The sequence below is a fragment of the Megalops cyprinoides genome, chromosome 16 (genome assembly GCF_013368585.1).
Source record: "Megalops cyprinoides isolate fMegCyp1 chromosome 16, fMegCyp1.pri, whole genome shotgun sequence".
NCBI lineage: Eukaryota > Metazoa > Chordata > Actinopteri > Elopiformes > Megalopidae > Megalops > Megalops cyprinoides.
In genome coordinates, this window is record NC_050598.1 from 5,325,005 (window position 1) to 5,347,331 (window position 22,327).

Sequence of the window (22,327 nt, forward strand, 5' to 3'; positions counted from 1 at the left end):
CATGCTCTGCCTTCAATAGCCAGCAAAGCTCACACACTATGAAAAACGCTTGACCATACCTTCATCGTGTACAATACCAACAACCGACACAGATTTCCCTTTAATCAGACCAGTGCACCTGTGACGATACACTTACCACCTCCACTGGAGCAATCCACTGCTGCATTCATATCAGCAACACTCCTCAGCTCAGAACACTGGTGTGAGGTTAGCACATGATGATGTTGCTGGGAAAAAAAACATCACAAAACCGACCGGAGAGTCTCAGCATTGGCGCGGGAACGCGGTCACACATACCTCAGTTAGCAGTGACCGCACGTAGCTGACCCAGACTGGCAAGAGAGGCTACTGGTGTTTATTATCATTTATGTACAATGTATACCGTTATAATGAAGACGTAACACAATGGCAAAGTCGACAGCATCAATATCCTTCCTGCTTATTTTTGATTTTTTTTTCTAAAAACAATCAGTTTTTTTTTTTCTTCCACCTCAGAAATGCATTTTAACTGTATGCTGTATATTATTCATTTATTAATTTCCTTTAAAAGTGTATCTGAGGCACACAGGGAAACAATAAAATAGCATAAAAAATTGGAAAAGAACATTGAAACAAAACATATGTATATATATGTAGGTGTACATATATATAGATAAAAACCCTTTAACAACAGAAAATAGCGATTTATTTATCGTAAAAGCTGTGACCTTTAGCTTCGCCTTCTACGTGTCTCCTGTTTTGTCCTTTTAAATCTCGGTCCATCTCTTTTGCCCTCCTCTGTGACCCCCCTGTCCTTCCCTCTCTCGGTCACTGTTGCCATCAGTCACTCCCAGTCAAGGCTGCATTCTAAACTGCAGTGGTTTCTCCCTTGATTCTGCAGCAACGCTGATCTCTGATCAGTTGCGAAGCGGGTCAGGTAGGTGCTCACCCTTGGGACACTGGTCAGAGAGCAGCATCAAGGGGTGGAGCTTGAGGGAGCACCGGTCCCCAGAATGCCCCCCCACCTTCCTCCTTTATAGCTGACAGAGAGAGGGGCATGATGGGAAAGACAGGTCTGAAGGAGGGATTAAAAAAATAATAAAAAAAAAATTCCCAGAATTCTCCTCTTCTTTCTTTTGAGGTCCAGGTGTGTTTTTCCTCAAATTCCAATATTTTTTCCTTTTTTTAATGTTTTTTTTTTTTTTTTTTTGGAAAAAGAGAGCAAGTCTGTGACACAATGTGTAACGAGTGTGTCTTACTGTATGCAACTGGTCGACTGACTTCACATGATTTGTAGGCTCTTCTATGTGGAGAGTGTGTTTTGGTCGTCATGCGTAATTTTGTAGTCTACTGTATATGTGCACTTTGTATTGGCGTACACAGTGTGTACAATACAGTACGGTGTGTCTGTAATACATGTGTGCAATACACTGTGTGTGTGTGTGTGTGTGTGTAGCGTACAGTAGTTACTGTATCATGTCTGTGGTTTGTGGTATGTACATTGGTGGTTTAGTTATCCATTCATGTTGTAACTCAAACGCTTTATGTACAATGGCTGTGTGTTTACAGTGTATCAAGGTATAACATATTTTATGTACAGTGCTTATGTGGGTGTGTGTAAAATGTCTTCTGAAATTTGAATGCATTTCATTTTATAGTACAGATTTTGGAGCGGTCTGTGTATGGCTGCCTGTGTGTGTGTGCGTGTGTGTGTGTGTGTGTGTACGCTGAAGGACAGTATGACCGCTCCTCAGTTCCAGATCTTTAAGAAGCTGTCCCAGGAGCCCGTGGCGACCGCCATGCCGTCGTCCGTCACTCCCAGGCAGCTCACGCGGTTGTCATGGCCGGCCAGAACCCCTGAGAGCACGCCGGTGAGGAGAGAGAGACAGGTAGACAAATAGAGAGAGATGGGAAGAGAGAAATGGGCTTAGTCAGTTACACACACGTCAACCGACTTAAAACTACCTCACAGACCTACTGGCTGGTACGAGGAGAGACCGACAAATTCCTCACACACCTACTGTCTGGTACCAGAACAGATACAAGTCTGATACAAAACTGATATAAGTGTGAGGTAGTTTTGCATTAGCCAGCTGGTGTGGGCTGGATATTAGAATACTTAACAAAAGTGCTTTCACTTTAATAAAATGGCAGGTTACAACTAACAACTAACATTTGCCCAAATTTTCCCAAACACACTAGAGGCACTATTCCAAATGAATGGTATCCAGTCTTTCCTCTAGTCTTTCTAATAGCTTGGCCTTGTGCTTTCTCATCTGAAGTTGGCTGTATGGCCACAGTGTGCTGTGAGTGAAAGACTGCAGGGCAGAAGCAGAGAGCATGTTTCTGCATAGCTACAGTGTGTCAGACTGTCTGCATACAAGTGCAGCTGCTATACTACGCTAAATAATACTTCCTCTCCTGTCACACTGCCCTGTACAACTGTGTCACTTTTGAAGTAAAAAGTATTGTTCCATTTCTTCTTGACCAGAAAATAGTCCCAGATTTACATGAATTGCTGGAAAGTTGCTGAGACGATAACCCCCCCGACACAAAGGCACACACACGTACAAACACACAAGACATACACAGACACCGACAGATACACATACACACACATGCAAACACTCATAGATTAACACAGAGACAGAGACAGACCCACAGCCCTCCCTCACCAGCTCGGTCTCCCTTCATGGCGTCCCAGATGTTGCAGTTGAAGTCATCGTAGCCGGCCAGCAGCAGCCGGCCGGAGCGGGAGAAGGCCACCGAGGTGATGCCGCAGATGATGTTGTCGTGGGAGTACAGACCGAGCTCCTGGTCTGCACGCAGGTCAAACAGCCGGCATGTGGCGTCGTCCGAACCCGTGGCAAATGCACTGCCGTTGGGGAAGAACTGCAGGAGGGACAGACAGGGAGAGAGAGTTAGGGAGGGAGTGAAAAGAGAAAGAGGGAGAGGGAGAGGGAGAGAGAGAGAGAGAGAGGGAGAGAGGCTCAGAGAGGGAGAGGAGAGAGAAAGGGGGGGGAGAATTAGATTAGAGAGGGAGAAGAGAGAGAAAGAGAGATAGTGAGTCAGAGAGGGAGGAAGGGAGGAGAGAGAGGGAAGGAGAGAGTAAGAGAGGGAGACATAGGGAGGGGGAGAGACAGAGGGAGAGAAGTTAGGAAGGGAGGAGAGAAGGAGAGAGGGGAGAGAAGGTCAGAGAAGGAGGAAAAGAGATAAAGGAACAGAAAGGGTGGAAAGGTAGGAAGGGGAGAAAAAGAGGGAAACGGAGGGAGAGGGGGGAAGGGATTTATAAAAAAGGAGGAGTGGACAGAATGGAATGCCGAGGAATGGACAGATTGAGGCAGAAAGAAATGAGATTCCAATGAAATGAGGAGTCATGGGATGGATGGCACAAAGATACACCAGGCTCAGGGTCAAGAACAAGGTCAGATTCTGAACTGATGGAGCTGAAATTCTGCTGATCACCACATGCTGTTATGTGTCAGATTTAATCTTTTTATTCTGGCTGGCTGTTAACACAACAGAGACACAAGCTTATTATATATATATAATCTCTGAAGTTAGGTCTGGGGGTGATGTCATGACACTAAATGGAGAACCAAATTAACTCAAAGGTTATGTAATGGACACGTCAACAGGAAGAAACAAGAAGTTCCCATCTGATTCAAAACCAGGGAACAATCAAAAAAGAAGCGTGTACACACACACACACACACACACACACACTCAAACGCGCACACACACACACACACACACACACACACACACACACACACACACACACACACACACACACACACACAGTGCGTTCCCGGTCCCCCCGGCACTCACGCAGACAGCATTGATGTCGGACTCGTGGCCAGTGAAGGTCTGCCGGCACATGCTGTCCCTGATGTCCCAGAGCTTGATGGAGGCGTCACACGCCCCCGACACAAAGGTGCGGTAGTCGGGGGACAGCGACAGGCTCATGACGTCCCCGCTGTGGCCGGAGAACACCGTGGTCTGCTGGCCCGTCTCGATGTCCCACAATGCACTGGTGTCACGCCACCACACACACACACGCATAGTTAGTAAGTGCTTCTCGTTCAGGCTTCCCTCTCCTTTTATCATGAATTTCATTAGATTATTATTTACCCATTAACAGGGGCAACTTACACATCTTATAATTTTACATATTATGCATTTATACAGTTTGACATTTACTGCAGAGTTCAGAACAAATACCTTTTATTACAGCAACAGCTGTGCCCCTCTGTACAGTGGTACAAAGCTGTGTCACACGTAGTAAATGAACCTGTAACCATTAAATTACAGGCCCAGAATTACAGGCACCAGTGAGCTCCTTTAGCTGCTACACCACCACTATGTCAATCAGTGTAAATCAGGTCCATGATCCTGCAATGCTCCAAGGAGACTAAGGGGCTGGACAAGCAAGGGTACGGACAGACAGACGGACAGACGAGCGGACTGACCAGGTCGTGTCTCCTGAGCTCGTGATGATCTGATTGTCGTCAACGAAGCGGCAGCAGGACAGGTAACCTGGAGGACGGGGGGAACAGGTCAGAGAGCGGGCTCCTCCACCCCTCCCCCCTTCCCAACCTCTCTGCTTCCCTCTCCCCCCCCCTCTCTGTTCATTTCTCTATCCCGGTTCACTTTCCTTTGTTCTGGCCACTCCCATTTGCATGCCGTGCAAAGCGGGTGAGCCAGGAGCCGCCGGTCCATCAAAGCCCGTTTGAGCTCTGCTCATTTTAGCGGACAACGGCTAGCGGTAAAAATGCGAATACATTCGGCTTCCCGCCAGGGATCTCGGCGAACGTGCCAAGGGAGCCGGGAAAACTGCCTTCCGGCTGCTGTCCTACCTGCCTTGCTCCGGACACAGGGAGGGGCTCGCTGAGCGGAGGGGTTCTCGGCTCCTCTTTTCCAGCCGTGTAACCCGACCCCCCTCTTCAGAGGCAGCTCTGTGGGAGCGGTCACGTCGCGCTGGCCGCATGGGTGACACCCGACACCCGGCACGTCCGCCACACGCCCTGACCTTGTGCCTGAATAGCCTCGCCCTGCATGTCCCATCTCTCATGCATTATTCAGCGGCAATATTACCCCCTGTATCAATCCCATCATGCAGCTGGGCAGTCGCCGACGCTGCCGCGGCCTGGCGCCTTGCTCAGGGATGACAAAGGCACATGGCAGAGCAAGGACGCGTGACTACCCAGCTAAACCCCTCCTCCACACCACCACCCACCAATCAGTGGACTGGAGTTAGGGTTGGCCCCTCCCCCTTCCTTGGGCTGGGATACTGCTTGGCTGAGATGGTTTGAATAAATGATCTTTGTCTTTTTTTCCCTCTGGGGAGAGTAATTAGCCCTCGACTGAGTGTGTTTAATTAAATATTTCCCCATTGTAATGGCCAGAGACCCTGTCTCTGTGGAGCAGGAGTGTGGAGCTCTGCTGTCGGGACAGAACACCTGTTGGCACAGAGCCACCTGTGAGTCTCTGAGTAACAGAGCAGCACCAGCAGGGACCTCATCAAAATGCCCTGAGCGTATGCAGTTGTCTGTGCATGTAAATGAGCCTGTGTGCATGTGCATGAATGTCTGCCTGTGTGTGTATGTGTATGTACACATCTGTGTGTGTGTTTGTGAGAGAAAGACCAAAACATGATATGCAACTTAGGAGCTACCCATCACACAAGCACAAAGCTCCTTTAAACTGCTAAATGAGCAGCCACGGGTTATAAGGAGCTCTGCTCCAAAGCCTCTGATCATGGATCAGTTTCATGATTTCCCGATTAAAATTGGAGTCAAGTAAGCTGATCTGGCATCAGTTTCACTTTCTCGCAAATTATGGTTGGGGTTAAGCGGTCCTGGATCAGTTACAACTTTCCTTCCCTCATATTAGGTTTCAGGTTAGGTGAGCTGATCCTAGATCAGTTTCATCTTCTTGCACATTTTGGATGAGGTTAGACGAGCTGCACCTGGATGAAGGTCACCTCCTTCCACACAGTGTTTTGGAAGCCGGTTGGGCTGATCCGGGGTCAGTACCTGTGTGTCCCGGCAGTTCCCGGCTGACCCTCACGTTGCCCTCGCGGGTCTTCAGGCTGTAGATGGAGCAGATGTTATCCAGGCCTCCACAGGCCACGTAGTTCCCCGAGGGGGCGTAGGCGCACGTCATCACCCAGGAGGAGCGCAGGGGGATGGCGTGCATCTAAGGGGACAAAGGGGACACATGCACGCATGTGAGAACACAACTGTACTATCACCAGCCTGAGATCTGGAGCTGTGCTTTCATCCCCCACTTGCAGGACCGAACAGACACACATCCACGTTTGTGGAGGGCATCAGAATAAAACCACGCCCTTTCAGTGACGTGATTGGTCGCCGCGCGTCACGTGACGGGCTACAAACAAACAGCACACAGCCAGCACAGAGCAGCTACCTGAGTAGAAGTAAGTAATGGGGACGGAGGGTGTTACCTTGTTAGTGGTGTAACTGTCCCAGATGATCAGTTTGCCGTCTTGGGAGGCGCTGACCAGAAGCCTGAGCAGACAGGGAGGCAGAGACAGCTCTGAGAGAAGGCTTCAACCTTTACATCATCTTATACCATATTCTCTTCATTATTAACATTTCCAAACCTTAACGGCCAATCTACTGTTAGTTAGTTCCATTGTTTACCTGTAACTTTTATGTTTTCATCTAGTCTGGGTTTACCAGCAGGACTGCCATCATTTATAATGAATTCCTCACAGTGGGGCAGCAGTATTGGGCTATAATGGTGGACTGAAAGCGTGGAAGGACGTTCACACTTGTACACCTTCAGCACGGTGTGTAAGGATGTAGTGAGGGGCGTGCAGCTTTACACACCTGGAGTCTGAGCCCCAGTGCATGGCGTAGATCTTGGCCAGGTGCCCGCGGAGCGTGCGGCGTGTTCGCATCTGAATCCGCCCCACGGGGTCCAGGCCGGCGGTGATCTGAAACGGGCATCACGCACAAGCACAAGCACACAAACGCGTACACACACACACACACACACACACACACACACACAAACACACAAACACACACACACACATACACAGTGTCAGTGTTAGCCTCACAACAACACAAAGTCTTCATTTCAGTCACTGTCATGCTGACACTATGGATCTCCCAGCCTGCCCTGAAAGGCAGCGATCTGGCAGGTGACCCCACCCTCCCCAAACCACCAACACTCTCAGAACTGGAGGGAAGCTAAACTGGTACAGCCTGGCCAATAGATGGGTTTCCTGCCTCAACTGTATGTGAGCCACACCAGCTCAGCCCAAAATGGAGTCTGAGCTACGGCTAGAACATCAAAATCAGCTCTGCATTTGCCTGGTGGTAAATGAGCGACATGGCCTTCTGTGAGAGTGTGTTTGCTCCTCGGTTTATAATAGATGAATAAATCCCGAGGTACGTGTGCACTTGTCATTCCTGTGTTGGAGACACCATGACAAGAAATAATGGTGGTAAATGTCTTTTAATGAGTAATACTACAATCGTGGATGGGGAACCTTGTCTCAGATCAGTGGTTTCTGCCTGGAGCAGCGAAAACTGTGTTGCTCACCTGTGTCAGGGTGGAGTCGCCACAGGCTTTCCTGGCATCCTAGGAGACAGAGAGAGCAGGGGTGAGACCTCATCCTAAACACACATGCGCGCGCGCGCACACACACACACACACACACACACACACACGTCTTTTTCTCCCAAAAGCCCCACCCTGTGCCCTTGACCTTACTCTAATCTGGTTTCTCAGTTGCTCCGCCTCCTGGCGCAGCTGCTCCAGCTCACTCATTGTTGATTGGTTGCTAGCCTTTAAGGCCCACCGCAGCTCAGCCAATCAGCAATCTAAGGGGGAGAGGAGAAAAAAACGCAGTCAGCACACTTGCCAATAGCCACTTGCTGTACTTGTTTTGAAAAAAATAACAATACAGTCTCTGGGTGTGTGTACATACAGGGATCTCTGTATTTATTTGCACTGAGAATAAAACATGTTGTAACAAAAAGTTCATAGTTCACACCTTTTTTACACCAGATAATCTTGTGAGCATGTCCAAAATTTCAGTTTTCATCAGGTACCAATTTTCATTTAGATATAGTTTACAAAATTCAAGGCATCTCTCTTTATGTTTTCTTCCTCTCTACCCTGTTATGAATGTCTTCATTCAAGTACATTCAAATGATACTTTTTTGCACTTTCTTTAATTTGCCAGTTTGTTTTGAAGAGCTTCAACTGTCACCTTTGAATTTACAGTTTCCTTCTGAATCACTTGTCTAACAGCCAGTGATGGTAAGATACACTTGCATCCTGTTCCTGGCAGGGTTGCCACTGTAGCAAGAAACTGAAATGTCTTTATAAAGGACACTACAGTGAAAAATGGCATTCTGCTGTTTCTGTAAATTCTTTAATTGCCATCTCCAAACCTGTGTAGATTAATTACCTCATTAAATGATTAGATGTGAATAAATGTGATATTTGTGACCCATAAAAATTAACATTCAATATATACAGTCTAAATATACACACATACAATATACACTGATGAGCTAAAACATTGTGACCACTCACAGGTGAGCCAAATAACGCTGATCATCTCCAAACAAGGGCACGTGTAAAGGTCTGGGTAAATTAGATGGTAAGCGATCAGTTCTTGTAGTCAATGTGTTGGATGCTGGAGAAATTGGCAGGAGTAAAGATCTGAGCGACTTTGACAAGGGCCAAATCGTTATGGCCAGACAACTAGATCAGAGCATCTCTGAAGCACCAAGGCTTGTGGGGTGCTCCAGGTCAGCAGTGGTGAGTACCTATCAACAGTAGTCCAAGGAGGGACAAACCACAAACCAGCAACAGGGTGTTGGGCGCCTAAGGCTCAACGATGCACGGGGGCAACGAAGGCTATCCCGTCTGGTCTGAACTGACAGAAGGTCTACTGTGGCACAAGTCACAGAAAATTTTAATGATGGTTACGGGAGGAATGTGTCACAACACACAGTGCATTGCACTCTGCAATGAGTGCAGTGCCCATGATGACCCCTGTCCACCGTCGAAAGCGCCTACAATGGGCACACAAGCATCGGAACTGGACCTTGGAGCAATGGAAGAAGGTTGCCTGGTCCGATGCATCCCGTTTTCTTTTAGGTCATGTGGATGGCCGTGTACGTGTGCACCGTTTACCTGGGGAACTGATGGCACCATGATGCACTGTGGGAAGACCACAAGCTGGTGGAGGGAGTGTGATGATCTGGGAAATGTTCAACTGGGAAACCCTGGGTCCGGCCATTCATGTGGACGTCAATTTGACACGTGTCACCTAACTAAACATCGTTGCAGACCAGGTACACCCCTTCATGGCAATGGCATTCCCTGATGGCAGTGGCCTCTTTCAGCAGGATACTGTACCCTGCCACACTGCACACATTGTTCGGGAACAGTTTAAGGAACATGATGAAGTGTTGAAGGTGCTGCCCTGGCCTCCAAATTCTCCAGATCTCAATCCAATTGAGCATCTGTGGGATGTGCTGGACCAACAAGTCCGATCCACAACGGCTCCACCTCGCAAATTACAGGACTTGAAGGATCTGCTGCTAATGTTTTGGTGCCAGATACCACAGGACACCTTCAGGGGTCTTGTAGAGTCCATGCCTCAGCGGGTTGGTGCTGTTTTGGTGGCACACGGAGGACCAACAGCATATTAGGCAGGTGGTCATAATGTTTTGGCTCATCAGTGTATGTAGCACAGTTCAGGGGGTATAACCCATACCCATATAGCACCCTGACTTAGGCCCTTTTTTGGGATGACTCATTGCAATAACTACAATGATGCTTCAAGCCCTTTTTTGTTTACCAATGGCCCTGAGCACGCAGAATGCAGAATGCAGAATGCAGAATGCAGAATGCCATTTCTCCTGTCTAGTGCTGTCCCGAATACCATTTTTTGGACTCTGGAGCTTCGGTAGTAATCAACAGCGAATGTTCGAAGCTTTGGGTGGGGGTTGGGTGGGGGAGGTGTTGAGCATGACTCGGGAAGGACTCAGCCAGACATTTCTCCATTCTCGGCTAAGATGGACAGCATAGCCCTGCAACACGTGTCTTTCAGTTTTATTAAAGGCATTATTTTTTTAGGATTCTGTTATTCTACAGTATTGTTGTTTGTATTGTTATTTGTTAATAAAAAAAACATTTTTCAAAAATTTTGGTGTATTTTATGCATGTTTGTAATCTCAGGGGGTTTGGTTGAACGAGGTCCTATCTATGCACTTTTTGTGACATAATAACAGCTTGTGACAATTTTTCTTATCATGGATAAATTATAGACCTACATAAATGCTCATAATAATAGGCTCCGAGTCTGAGACGCCTGACAAAGCACTGTGAAATGTAAGTGCAGAAACAGCATACTAGCTCCAACAAATTTAAGATTTATATTTATAAGATTTATATTCATTTATAATTTCTTTATTGACATTTCTCAGTACTTGCATACATTGAAATGAAATTTGTCCTCTGCATTTAACCCATCCTATACACTCATTGCCGTCACTGCTTACGAGGCCACAGTATTTAAAAATGGTCTCGCGCCCCACTGGAAGCAGAGAGAAGCATGGAATCGCTGCAGCTAGCATCCTCCCAGGGTGACAAACTAGACCCTCCGTTCGAGTCCCAAAGCACGAGCTCGGCAATCGCTGGCTACTTTCCCATCACCGTGACGTTCACTGCCGTGAGTGAAAGGGATGTCAGGCGCCCAAGCTGAGGTGGTATATCTTTCCACATTATAACAGTGCAATTAAAAAGTATAAATATGGTACAAGAATGTGCTGACAAAATGTATTTTGCAATTCGCCTTTACTGATAGCCTACATTTAGCAAAAAAAAACAAATATCTGGACCCCAAAATCGAAAACCGAATACCTACCCAACGAGCGAATATCCGAATAGTCGAATATTTGGGTCCAGCCCTACTCCTGTCACATTATATAACCGCAAAATCCTCCAGCAGTCCCAGTAATACCACTCACCATTGGTCCGTCCTGATAACTCATTTCATCACATTCAGCCATATCTGTTCATTGTTTCCTCTAGCAAAGCACTGTGGGTAACACCAATTACAAACACAGGTGCCACAGAATGAGAAATCATTCCAAACAAATCCTCTTGGACTGATTATAAAAACTCCAGTCTGGTATCAATTATGCTAAACTTGGTTTCAAAACAGTGAAGGGTTTTTTTTTTTTTTGCTGTTTTACAGCGTTTTTTTGAAATGCACGATGCTGTTCACCACTGCTCTGTCCTGTTTAAACAGCTTAAAACTCAATATATTCTGCATGTCGACATCTCTTCGCTGTACCTTACTGCATTGCTGCTGTCCCCTTCAACTTGCACAGAGAGTAAGATTACACATGCATCCACCGTCAATGTGATGGTAAGGTCACAACATCCCATTGGAGGGTTTTGCCTTCAAACAGACCAATAAGAAATCACTTCACCTGAACAATGAACAACAGTTATGAGTGACACTGTTGTCTTACAGCCTTAAGTGTAGTAAGCAATACCTTTATCTGAAAAACTGATGTTTGCTGAACGATTTTCTGCTACTGGGGAAACTGTAGAGGATCTCTCTTAAAAATAAAATATGATACTGTGTGCCCCATTCTACACACCTGCAATCACCCATTTCATTCAGTCTGTGTATGCATGTGTGTGTACATGTTTGGATTGCATTTCAGAAGTTCATCTGCATATCATTTTAACATTATGAAATCACAATATCTGCTTAGTGTACAAGGCCAAGCTTCTCACCGGTTCAAAGCATATACACATTTACAGGAATAGGTCTGCAACTTTGATATCAGTGTAATGCTAACAAACAAATGAAATCATACTATTTTCAACACTCTATAGAAGCATTATTCCAAACATATTCTGCCCAGTTTCCTCTACATGGCAAAGTAAGAGTATCATGTCAAGTAACCTGGCAAAACTTACCACATAGTTACCAATTAAAAAGCCACAATCAGCTCAGCCAGCCATTATAAAATACTGGATGGCAAGGCAAGTAAAAATATAGTATTTTGGAAGGTCACAGTATTGCCTTGCCTGAAGTGACTGCCCATTTCTAAAGCAATCATAAGGCTGCATTTTTGTGCTGTGATTGATAAAATGTGGGGGTGAGTTTCAGTTTCAGGTCACACTTACTGTCTCCTGATTGGGCCTCCTTTAATGTGGTTATCTCAACTTCCTGTTTTGGGCTGGCGATAAAAAGCCCTCGCAAGCAAAGAGCACTTGCGCATCTAACGGCAATGTGCAGGCGTGGCTTACTTTTGATTTAACCCCACTACTGCCTTCTGAGAAAACAGTGGCTCCACCCCAGACGCACCCCGTACTGGACTACAACTCCCAGTCAACACTGAGGCTGGATCTGACTGGATGCTACTCCTGTCCATCACACACTTGACCTCCAAATACCAGCGTTCCCATTGGAAGCCACCCCTGTCAGTCATGCAGCTGGGCTCCGAATCTGCACACGCAGCACAGCACGTGTAAACAGCGGCCGCTGTCCTGCGGTAATCCGCCTGTTTCTGTTTATCTGCTGGAGCTGCCCCGCAACACTGGGCTTAGCCGCAGCGCCTCATCTGTAATCTGATGTAATCTGGGTAAGAGCATCATCCTCATGCCCTTGTAATGCAAAAGCCCGTAATATTCAGAATGAGATTAGATTAGCAGGCGCGGCAGGGCGGCGTCAGAGCTGCGAGGAGCGTGCACAGAAAGTGCCGACTTCCCTCTGCGCACCGCACCGGAGGAGATCCGTTATTAAAAGGCCGCGTCGCAGACGCCCCCTGGTATTACAGCTCTTGTAACCATCTCTGCAGGCGGGGAGACCCGGGTTTCGCAGGTTCACCGCCACGAGACACTGCGGGAGGTGGCGGTTGTAACACATGCATGTATACAATGAAGGTAAGCTTATCTTGGGGTTGTCTGCTGTCCCACTTTGCTGACAGTACAGCAACACCTCCCACAGACTCTTCACAGTCTGTGACCCAGCGTGGACAGAATTACAGCAAGATAACTAAACGCGGTTTATTACGATAATACAGCACTGTTCCTGGAATTGTAGAAACATCTACACTGCAGCTTGTAATGCGTCTGTAAGTTCTTGTCAGGGAATGAGGGCAGTTAAGCTGTCTTGACTTTCAAGACAATCAGGATGTCGATTCCTGACACCTTAAAAGATCGTACAATTTCAAAAAGGTGCTTTCTCTGCTCAATGCTTAGGTCTACATTTTGAAATATAGTCAAATGAATCACACACAAGAGTTGTAATTATTAACTCAAGTACAATCGTACAACACGATGAACAATATGATACAATATGATGTATAAAGGCACCTTCAACTACCTGTGTGGGCCCAAGCCCTGCCAGAAGCTGGGTAGAATAGCCGTAAAGCTAGCCATTCCGGAACATCTCATGCTTCAATGTCAATGGCTCCCGTGTAAAGCAAGCTCGAAATGCCCACCGATTCCGGAACGATCGGAAGGGCCTGGGCGGTATTTTTAGACTGATAAAGGGCCGAAAGCAATGCGACCCTTCCGAGAGCTAAAACAAGATGCTCAGGATGAACTGATACCTTCTAATTAGAACTTGAGGTTTAAAGAGTCCACCTGCATGCCACACGTAGCAATGCAGATATTCAGATGCATCCAGAGGGCTTTTGCTCAACAATACAGATGGATGTGCAATAGAAAGGTAATTGTGTATATGTATGTGAGCGTATTTGTTGAGGTAAGGACTGGTGGGGGTCAGAGTTATGCAAAGCAATTTCTGGGGTAACCTACTTATTACAGTGACACTGCAAGGCTAATTTCACTACCCGAATGAAAGTAAATGAGCTGACAGCACTGTTCCCCAGACTACCCTTTCAGAGTGCTGTATTGATAAATACTTAATTCCACACGACTGTTTAATGACTCCAAACTTTGTTTCCGTTTCTGGCTTAGGAGCATGTTGGGAAGCGACCATGGAAGGCCATGTGGAAGCACAAGGCTCACTGCATCAAGGTCAGGTTTTGCCTCCCCTGTGGTCAGTGTGACCCCTGACCCAGACAGAGGCTGACACCCAGAAAGTGGAACTGCATTGATGATCATGGCAGGAAAAATACGGCAGGTTTAGGCCCAAAAGAAGGCCTCACGGAACACACTGAATGACATGTAACCCAGCAGCTTTTGGATTTCATTGCGTGACCAGTAATGCATATGCGTTTGTAATGCAACCACTGAACATGCACATTTCAGTAAATATTACATGAAAATGGAGTTTTGAGGTTTTTAAAGTTCTGACTTATTACACTCTTCTCAAGGTAGCGTGACTTCAATGGTGAGACAGATTTATTTAGCATGTTGTCTCTAGTTATGTGGAAAGTGCGCATATTTTTTAATGTTATCTGACTGGGCCTAACTGTACCAACACTGAAATAAAGGAAACTAGGTCATGTTTGAAGGTGTATTTCTTGTTCCTAGTATAATCTCATTTTTCTACTGTAGTGTCACTTTCTGTTCAATTCTCCATTTTCCCCCACACCATAGGGGAAGAGTAAAACAAGCAGAAGAATGAGATGACAAAAGAAGCAATGAAGAGAGGAGCTGTTAGTGGCTTTGATGAATTTAGGAGTAAAATAAATTGAGTCCTTTTAAAGAGAACTCTAACGATAAGCCTTACTCACCACTAAGAACAACTGTCTCCTCTATGGCTCCAAACATGGGCATGGAAAGCAGTTGCCAACGGAAACAATCTGTGCGTAGAATGTCCCGGAATGACCAACATTCCATAAGATAATTCCTGTTCAATGAAACTGGCAGGAGCAAAAGGTGCATGTACTTGTTCACAGAGAAAACACACTGAGGAAAATCGCTGACTGTACCATGCGGCCACATTCCTTTCAGTGAAACCTCTTGAAACAGCGACAAGAAAGACTACGTATTTTCTATCGTTCTACCATCTACGCTGCCTTAAACTGTAAAATCAGAGGTTAATGAGGGCTATAACAGCCTGAGTGACAGACGGGTCAACTGTAACACGGAGCGGCCCATCAGCAAGCTGGTCCAACTTAACGGTCCGAGGGACACCCGCACCTCACTCGCTGCTGATAACAGGGTGATTGACGAGGAGACAGCCTAAAGCGGAGCGCAGGGACTTAAGGTTCCCATTGCCTGAGCAGTCTGGTCTTTCTGCACGAATCTGTAAATCAACCACGAACTACGACTTAGGAGGAAAAAAAAAAAAACATGTGATCTGAATTGTGACCAGAACAACGGAGTTAAGGGCATTAAAGCTGACAGATTAGGATCTGGCGTCACACCAGGAATAGGTCACCCAACCCCTAATCCTAACAAGGCATTATTTAACTATATCCATCCCCCCATATGTCTATTTCACATCCAGAATATAGACTTGGGATGCAATCTCCCTATCCTGCCTATATCCTAAGCCAATATGTTTGTCTGAACATCCAGTGTGGTCTCCTCATTAAGCCACTTCAGATATTGTTCACCTCGAATTTGTGACCAGGCACCGGTAAAATCCTGCCAAACTGTCGCTCACCTCTCCCACTATTCATCAGTGCTAATTAATCTCATCCACCTGCCCACTGATCTCCTGCAAGACTACTATGGAGTGACAACTGTCATCTTATGTTAAACACCTAATGTGAAATGTGCCTGCCTAGCAAACAGTTAACACCTCAACGGGACGCTCCAAAATAAACTGATACATGACCGACGAGGGCACATAGCGCTGTTTACGGTATCACAAGAGATATGTCCCATTCAAATCAGGGGTGGTTTCACAACAAACAGCAGGGCTTTTTGCATGGGCGTGCGAGTCCATTCAAATCCTGCCCACTCCCAGCCTGTCAATCTCTCCCACTCTCCCTGCAAACGCAGCCGGCTTGCCGTACATTTGCATTATAGCTGCTCCAGGTAACGAAACATATTTCCTTACTGGTTGGTTTTTTTTACGTGCGCCAGCCCGCGGGCCTTTTCCCGGTCTCCTAACGTTCGCAAAACCAGCATGCTCAAAAATAGGTGTTTAAAGCAAACGCCTTGCGTGATCGGAGACCAAAACTGCACCGTTTGCATCGCACTGTCGCGTGCAGGTGTCCAATTTTTAAAGAGTCCCACTGCACCATCATCATTACCACTACCAAGTGCAGCAGGAAGCAATTAGCCGGATCCAGGTGCCCCAAGGGCGTCTAGGAGCAGACGCACCACGCTACTAATGGAGGGCAACTAGGGGAAATTAGTGTGCACCGCCCTCTCTCCCCGCAGCTGCTCACTTGGGCAAAAACCCGCAAACATGCGACTTCCTCTCAGCAGCCTAGTTATACCACAACGGTACCCGAACGTTGAAAGACGCGTATTAGCTTGAGAAGCGCAAACGGTCCTTAGGGTGACAGCAGCCGGAGACACAGGCGGAGAGAACGTCAGACCTCATCACTCCATCCACAAAACTCCGCGGCTGCTGTCTGCCAAACGTCTATGTCAGTGTGATGTGATGATGAAACAGCTACAGACACAGAGATGCCCCTTGCATATAAAAGTAGATATGCAAAAAAATATGCAACAGATATAAAAACATCTGACAGATTTTGAACACCAACATCCAAGAGGCGTGCAACGGCATGAGCAACTTTCGATCGCATCCATACGCAGCTGTTGAATGATGTTATAGCACGCAAGGATTGGTGTTAGTTTTGTTAGCGTTGTCACGGCAGCTGGCTGAGGCCAAAGCGATGATTTTAAAAAGGGGGAAACTAGGCCGAAGGATGCGTTTTTAGTGTTTTCTAACTCGCTCTCGACACTTAACGCTCTCACATAACCTGGATTTTTGACAGCCGGCTGTAAAAATGAAGAACGTGATAGTTTGCGTCTTTAATCAAACTGATGAGTGCTCTGGCGCCTCTACGATTCTTAGTTAGAATTCAGAGGACGTTTATCAAATCGATAACGAAATGGCGCTTCGATAGCTACTGCCGAGTGTTGTAAACAGGATGTACAGTGCGCGCCCATTTAAGTACCTTGCAAGCTAGCTAACTAGGCTACTCCCATTTCTGCGCTTTGCGTTGCCATCAAAGCGTCATTCAGATACACTGGATATTTCTCGACCTGCTGTACCATAAACGTTCGTTTTAGCGACGTAGGCAGGTTGTTACGGCCCGGTCTAGGGTCAGACCGTAACAGGTTATGCGTGAAATTAAGATCTTGGAGCAATTTCAATGATGAATCCGGGTAATGTAGCTTGCTAACTAGCTGGGTTAGTTCACTTTCAGTTAGCTAAAGCATGAGGGCCCACTTTTCGCTACAGTAAATTACCAGTACAATTGTTACTTTGTTCCAAAGTAGCACGCTTCTCATCCATTGCCCCACCCGCTACACAAAAATAACTAAACGCACCTACCCATGCCGTAGGCTACTCCTCATAGGTATCTACGGACCATAGGTTATCACAGCCTATAGCTCGGTCAGTAGGATACCGAGTACTCTTGCTACAACTATGAAGGCATACATCATAGTGCATTGGAGCTAACAGTCTCGACCGAAAAAGCCTACTTCATCACTCAGTTTGCGTTGACGTTTTTAGCATCAAGGCCTATGGCAACTAGGTGGTGGTCATGGTTTGAAAACACACAGCAAAGTGCTGTAGGCTACGGGAAAGCTACCCATAAAGACACTGCATTGGATGATCGGTCATCCTTATGATCACCCACGGTTACACGTACAGCGTTGTTAGGCGGTTTTGTGTCAGTCTGATTCTTCGTGATCCTACACAATAACACCGACTAACAACATTCAGCCTATTTAGACTGTCATCAATAAGATTCCACTTGTTTAAATAAAATTACAGATCAGTCCCCTCCATCCATTTTACTGTCCCCAGTCTTCACCCAATGCAAGTAGCGCAGACAAATTCGCAGAAATATTCAACAAGCAATACGTTCATTTTCTCTATAAGCTGTGCTTTATAATTCATAATAGGCTACTTAATGAATAACTTAAGCAATGCACAGTATAACTAACACCAAACAGCCATGAGTAACAATACAGGAGGTTACATCCTGGATGTCAAATAAACAGCCAGCATAAGATCCCACAGACCAGTCTTCATTCCTAATATTCTAAAATAGACATTCATATACTTACACCCACCTATGTACACCCACTATGACAATTCTCGAATTCCATTTAAACAGACGCTGTATTCTCATTGAGACAAACCGCATGTTAAATAACCAATGAGTAATTCGTCCAGATAGGCATATTGAGTATGTATTACAGAATTCTTTAGATAGCAAACTACCTGATTGTTTCTTCAGTATCCCGATGACGTGGTTGATCTGGTTGTTTAAGAACAGGAGCTGCAGCAGTTATTATTCTTAAAGCAGAGATGGCTTATTCTTCTTTCGCTTCTGTCTTCTTTAGATAAGGCAATATTTTTATGTCCAGTGATTGCTTTCAGCCTCCTATCCTTCCTCTCAAAGCCTCGATATTGTCTTTTTCATAAAACAAAATTCAAGAATACAAGCAATTCTGAAATAGCAATGCTGCGAGTCCAACATTAAGTCTTTTTATGGGCCTCTTCAAAAGATGCAATAGGCTATCTGGCGTTGTTGTGTTCGGTTTTCCTCTTCAGTTTTTTTTTACACTCCAACGACTCTTCAGTGTAGGATGCAATGATAAAAGCTTATTAAACGCCCGGTATGCTGCCACAAATTAGTCGCCGTTATGACAAGCACCAAGAAGTTATCTAAAACCTTTTGAGGGTGAGCTATATGTTAGGTATCTGTCGTTTTCTTTCTGTTTGTGTTTTCGTGATCCCTCGCTTCCTTCCTCCCTCGGCTTGATCTGTCCTCCTTCCTCTCTTGTCACTCCGCTATGTTCGTCGCCTGATCGTCCAAAAATGAATTATTAAATAAATAGCGAAGCACATGAAAAGGATGAAACTGGGGTTTTTAATGGATAAATAAAAAAATGAAAAATAAAACCAAAAGCGACTTATCTTGCCGGTGAAACGCGCCCATTGATGCAAAGGGAAAACAGCCCATTCAAATGATACTTAGCTTGTTATGTTTAATTAGGCTACATATAGTATATGTATATATACACATACATACATATGTACAAGCAAGTGGATCTTAATTGTGCCTTATATGTAATCATCCGTCCAGGGTTAACGTTAGACGGCAAGCTCTCGTAAGCGCAATTCAACCACACCCATTTAGAGGGAGACTGTACCATTCTTCAACATTGCTGCTAGTCTGCAGCATGTAGGAGGGGGTGAAAGGAAGACCGACAGCTACATTCAGACTCTGTCTTGGTCCTCAGTCACGTCTCTGCTAAATCCTCATGACTAAACACAGCATTTAAATGACGGGACACTCTTTGCATTATTATAACAGAAGAATATGATGCTTATTTACTCAGCAAACGCTTTACATCATTCTCTCTTTCCTCGTTCTTTTTTAGCCTTCCTTTTTCGCAGTACAGTGGGCGCGCCCAGATTGTCTGCAGCCCGAGACTGACTTGTCACGTGACTCGCACACTTTTTCGCAGCTTGTCGCTACTACACGATGTTTTAATGTTCTGTAATGGTAGAAGCAGTATGTAATACCCACAGCGACATAATGTAAGCGTAGCCGAACAATTATTTGTTTTAATTAGTAGCCAGTTTGACTGTGGGGAGAATGACACTACTGCACAGCGATGCTATGAACGTTTTAATACACTGAGGTTGCTCGGTTTGGCAAAGACAATTGTGCCCACATATACTCATTACCCACACTTGCAAACCGAATGAACTCAACTAGAACAATGCAATATTACTATCTTTCAAAACTGTACTGGAAATAATTCTTTTTTTTCCTGTCGGTATTCAAGCATCTTCCAGCATTTATTAATATATCACAATTTTCAGCAGATTAACCACGACTGCGACGAAATCATCTCTGTTCGTGAAGTAATTAATATTCCACAGTAATTACTTTGCTCCGTGTCCCCAAAGACATGCAGACCCACAGGGCATTATAATATAATTACATCGTAAGCTTTTTCTTGATGGGCCTGCACTAACCTCTGGGGAACACTGGCAAACTAACTAAGACTCATGCATACTGACACGTCCAGACAGCAAGATTTGGCACAAATTTAAAACATATACTGATGAGACCATATTGGGGCTGTTTGGGGGGTGGGGGGGGGAACTGTACACATGAATTGGCATTTTTGTTCATTTACAACTTTACCCAGTGGAGGAATAGTTACAGTCAGTCATCCCCACAGTCTTTGTCTCGTAAATGTTATGTACTGACAGTAAGACAGACAGTTCCTGTCACTATAAGGCATATCTGTGGATGTGAGGTCACAAACCCCTCCCTCATTCACCTCAGCTCTTGTTATCACCTGAGACTGTACCCAAAAGCACACTACTCCAGAGGCTCCAAATAACATTAACATTAGATGAATTAAAGCCCCACTTGCTCACAAGGGCATATCATGTCCTTATTTCAGTCACACAAATTAGCTTGATAGACACCCACACTGTCACCCAGGATCATCATGTTGCTCTGTCTCAGGGTTATTACTCCAATCTGTATAACACACTGAGTGCCAGGCAGAGACAATGTATGCCATTACTATAGTCTTTGGGTCTCCCACAGCTGGGAGATTGACTCTACAACCTTCAGGTGGCACTGCAGACTTTAACCTCAAGGCCGTCACTGGAGGTGGCAAAACAGTGTTGTGAGCACAAAGCTTATTTCATGGCCTCAGTGGTTCTTCAGACCAGCAGCACTACATCCTACTGTGTCTGTCACCCTAACCCTGTGTTAAAGTGCATGGTCCTTGAGATGACCTCACTGGGGTTCTGTGGTTTTTTTCCACATTGATCTGTCCATGTTAATGATCATCTAATAAGTTTGCTTTACTCTTACTATGTCTATCCTTTTTAGTAGAGAGTCCCATATGCCCAAGCCCATGCTAGAATTTGACTTTTATACTGTAAACCCATACACTCTGCATTCCACTTTTTTATGCATGGCCTAACATTAAAACTATATGTGAGCACAGGTGGCAAGGCCTATATCTACCATGTGTCGAGTCCTTTCTATGCTGCACTGCATAGGGAAGTGACACCCTCTCCACCCCTGTGAAAAGTCCAACAATGGTACGTCCCACCTGCCCTGTTCTTCACCAGGCCTCATTAGGGAGTGTAGTAACGGAGGATGGGTTGCCAGGCAACAGCCTTAGCAAAGGTTCTATGAGTAAAGAGATGGACTCACACTCTAACTCTGACACACGATTACATGTGTATACACATGCACAAACTCACAAGCAGGCGTATACCCACAAAGGTTCAAACATCGTCTAAGCAGACACGTATAGTAGGCTGACAACGCAGACTAATACATGCGTGGATCCGTACATATGTACACATAGTCAACGTACACATACTAATATCTGCGAGATTGGACACAGAAACGGAAACATGTTCATGCAGTTTACATGGCCACATCTACGCCTTGAGAATGACAAATTCGTACTCATGGTTAAGGGTGTTAGGAAACCAAGTGTAAGCGTGTGAACAAATCAGCTTTACACAGTGTGGCAACATCAGTTCGTTATGATAAATACTTGCGCCAGGCTATTTGAACCATAACGCTTTTGCATTACGGTCAGCCACGGCGTGAACCGTGGGTACTTAACGCAGGCGTCTAATCGAACCCACCTAAAATATCAAGCCATTTGTTTACCACAGCATGAGACAGACGCTAATGCCGACTTTTCTCTCGCGCCCCTCTTTACCTTTTACTCGCTTTCTCCTCTTCCCAGAATTTCACTCGTTCCCAGTCGCTCCCCACACCTCTCCTCTACCTCTGATAAAGACCGCACTTGACTTGCTTTCCGTGTTCCGGATTTTTCAGCTTTCAAGCCCGTAGCCTATTTGACAATTAAATAAAATCATAGGATATAATAACCTTATTGTACATTGATAATCTTACAACACAGACCTACGACTAGCTGGAGGTGGATGCACCTAAAGGGTTAACCTGTTCCACCAAACTTGCTGCAGTTACGCCCCGCCCCTAATAATTTCATATACTTGTTCGTTTAGAAAAAAATGTCTTTTTGTAGGGTTGTGTGATTTAATAATGGTTAAATCTCTTTGGGTGAGTTACGACAATGTTAGTAAATGTAATAGTATAATTGTAATTTTGAGTGTGTTGTGTAGGCTATGTTTTATTAAAACATTTTATTAAAATGTTATGCAGGCCTATTTACCATAGATTAAGTG

The 22,327-nt window shown here is 45.5% G+C and overlaps 1 protein-coding gene across 3 annotated transcripts; it reads right to left on the reverse strand.

Annotated features, from left to right (window-relative positions):
• Nucleotides 1-784: 784 nt before the first annotated feature.
• On the reverse strand, nt 785-21,988 carry LOC118790843 (guanine nucleotide-binding protein G(I)/G(S)/G(T) subunit beta-2). 3 transcript variants are annotated; one of them, XM_036547934.1, is made up of 10 exons: nt 21,838-21,988; nt 7,729-7,838; nt 7,558-7,596; nt 6,837-6,943; nt 6,449-6,512; nt 6,018-6,180; nt 4,452-4,518; nt 3,811-4,012; nt 2,655-2,871; nt 785-1,836 (listed from the first exon to the last, which is right to left on the reverse strand). In XM_036547934.1, the coding sequence occupies exons 2-10, from the start codon at nt 7,783-7,785 to the stop codon at nt 1,730-1,732; spliced, it is 1,023 nt and encodes a 340-aa protein (XP_036403827.1). In that variant the 5' UTR covers nt 7,786-7,838; nt 21,838-21,988; the 3' UTR covers nt 785-1,729. The 3 variants fall into 3 exon arrangements, with proteins under 3 accessions (XP_036403827.1, XP_036403826.1, XP_036403828.1); XM_036547933.1 differs by lacking the exon at nt 21,838-21,988 and adding an exon at nt 18,338-19,241; XM_036547935.1 differs by lacking the exon at nt 21,838-21,988 and adding an exon at nt 17,438-17,529.
• Nucleotides 21,989-22,327: the final 339 nt, after the last annotated feature.

Bases quoted from the DNA above. Each gene is read 5' to 3' on its own strand.
- LOC118790843 (XM_036547934.1), bottom strand. From the start codon at position 7,785: ATGAGTGAGCTGGAGCAGCTGCGCCAGGAGGCGGAGCAACTGAGAAAC. The intron at 7,597-7,728 runs GTAAGGTCAAGG...TCTGTCTCCTAG, and splicing joins AACTGAGAAACCAGATTAGA to GATGCCAGGAAAGCCTGTGG. The intron at 4,013-4,451 runs GTCAGTCCGCTC...GCGTGACACCAG, and splicing joins AGCTCAGGAGACACGACCTG to TGCATTGTGGGACATCGAGA.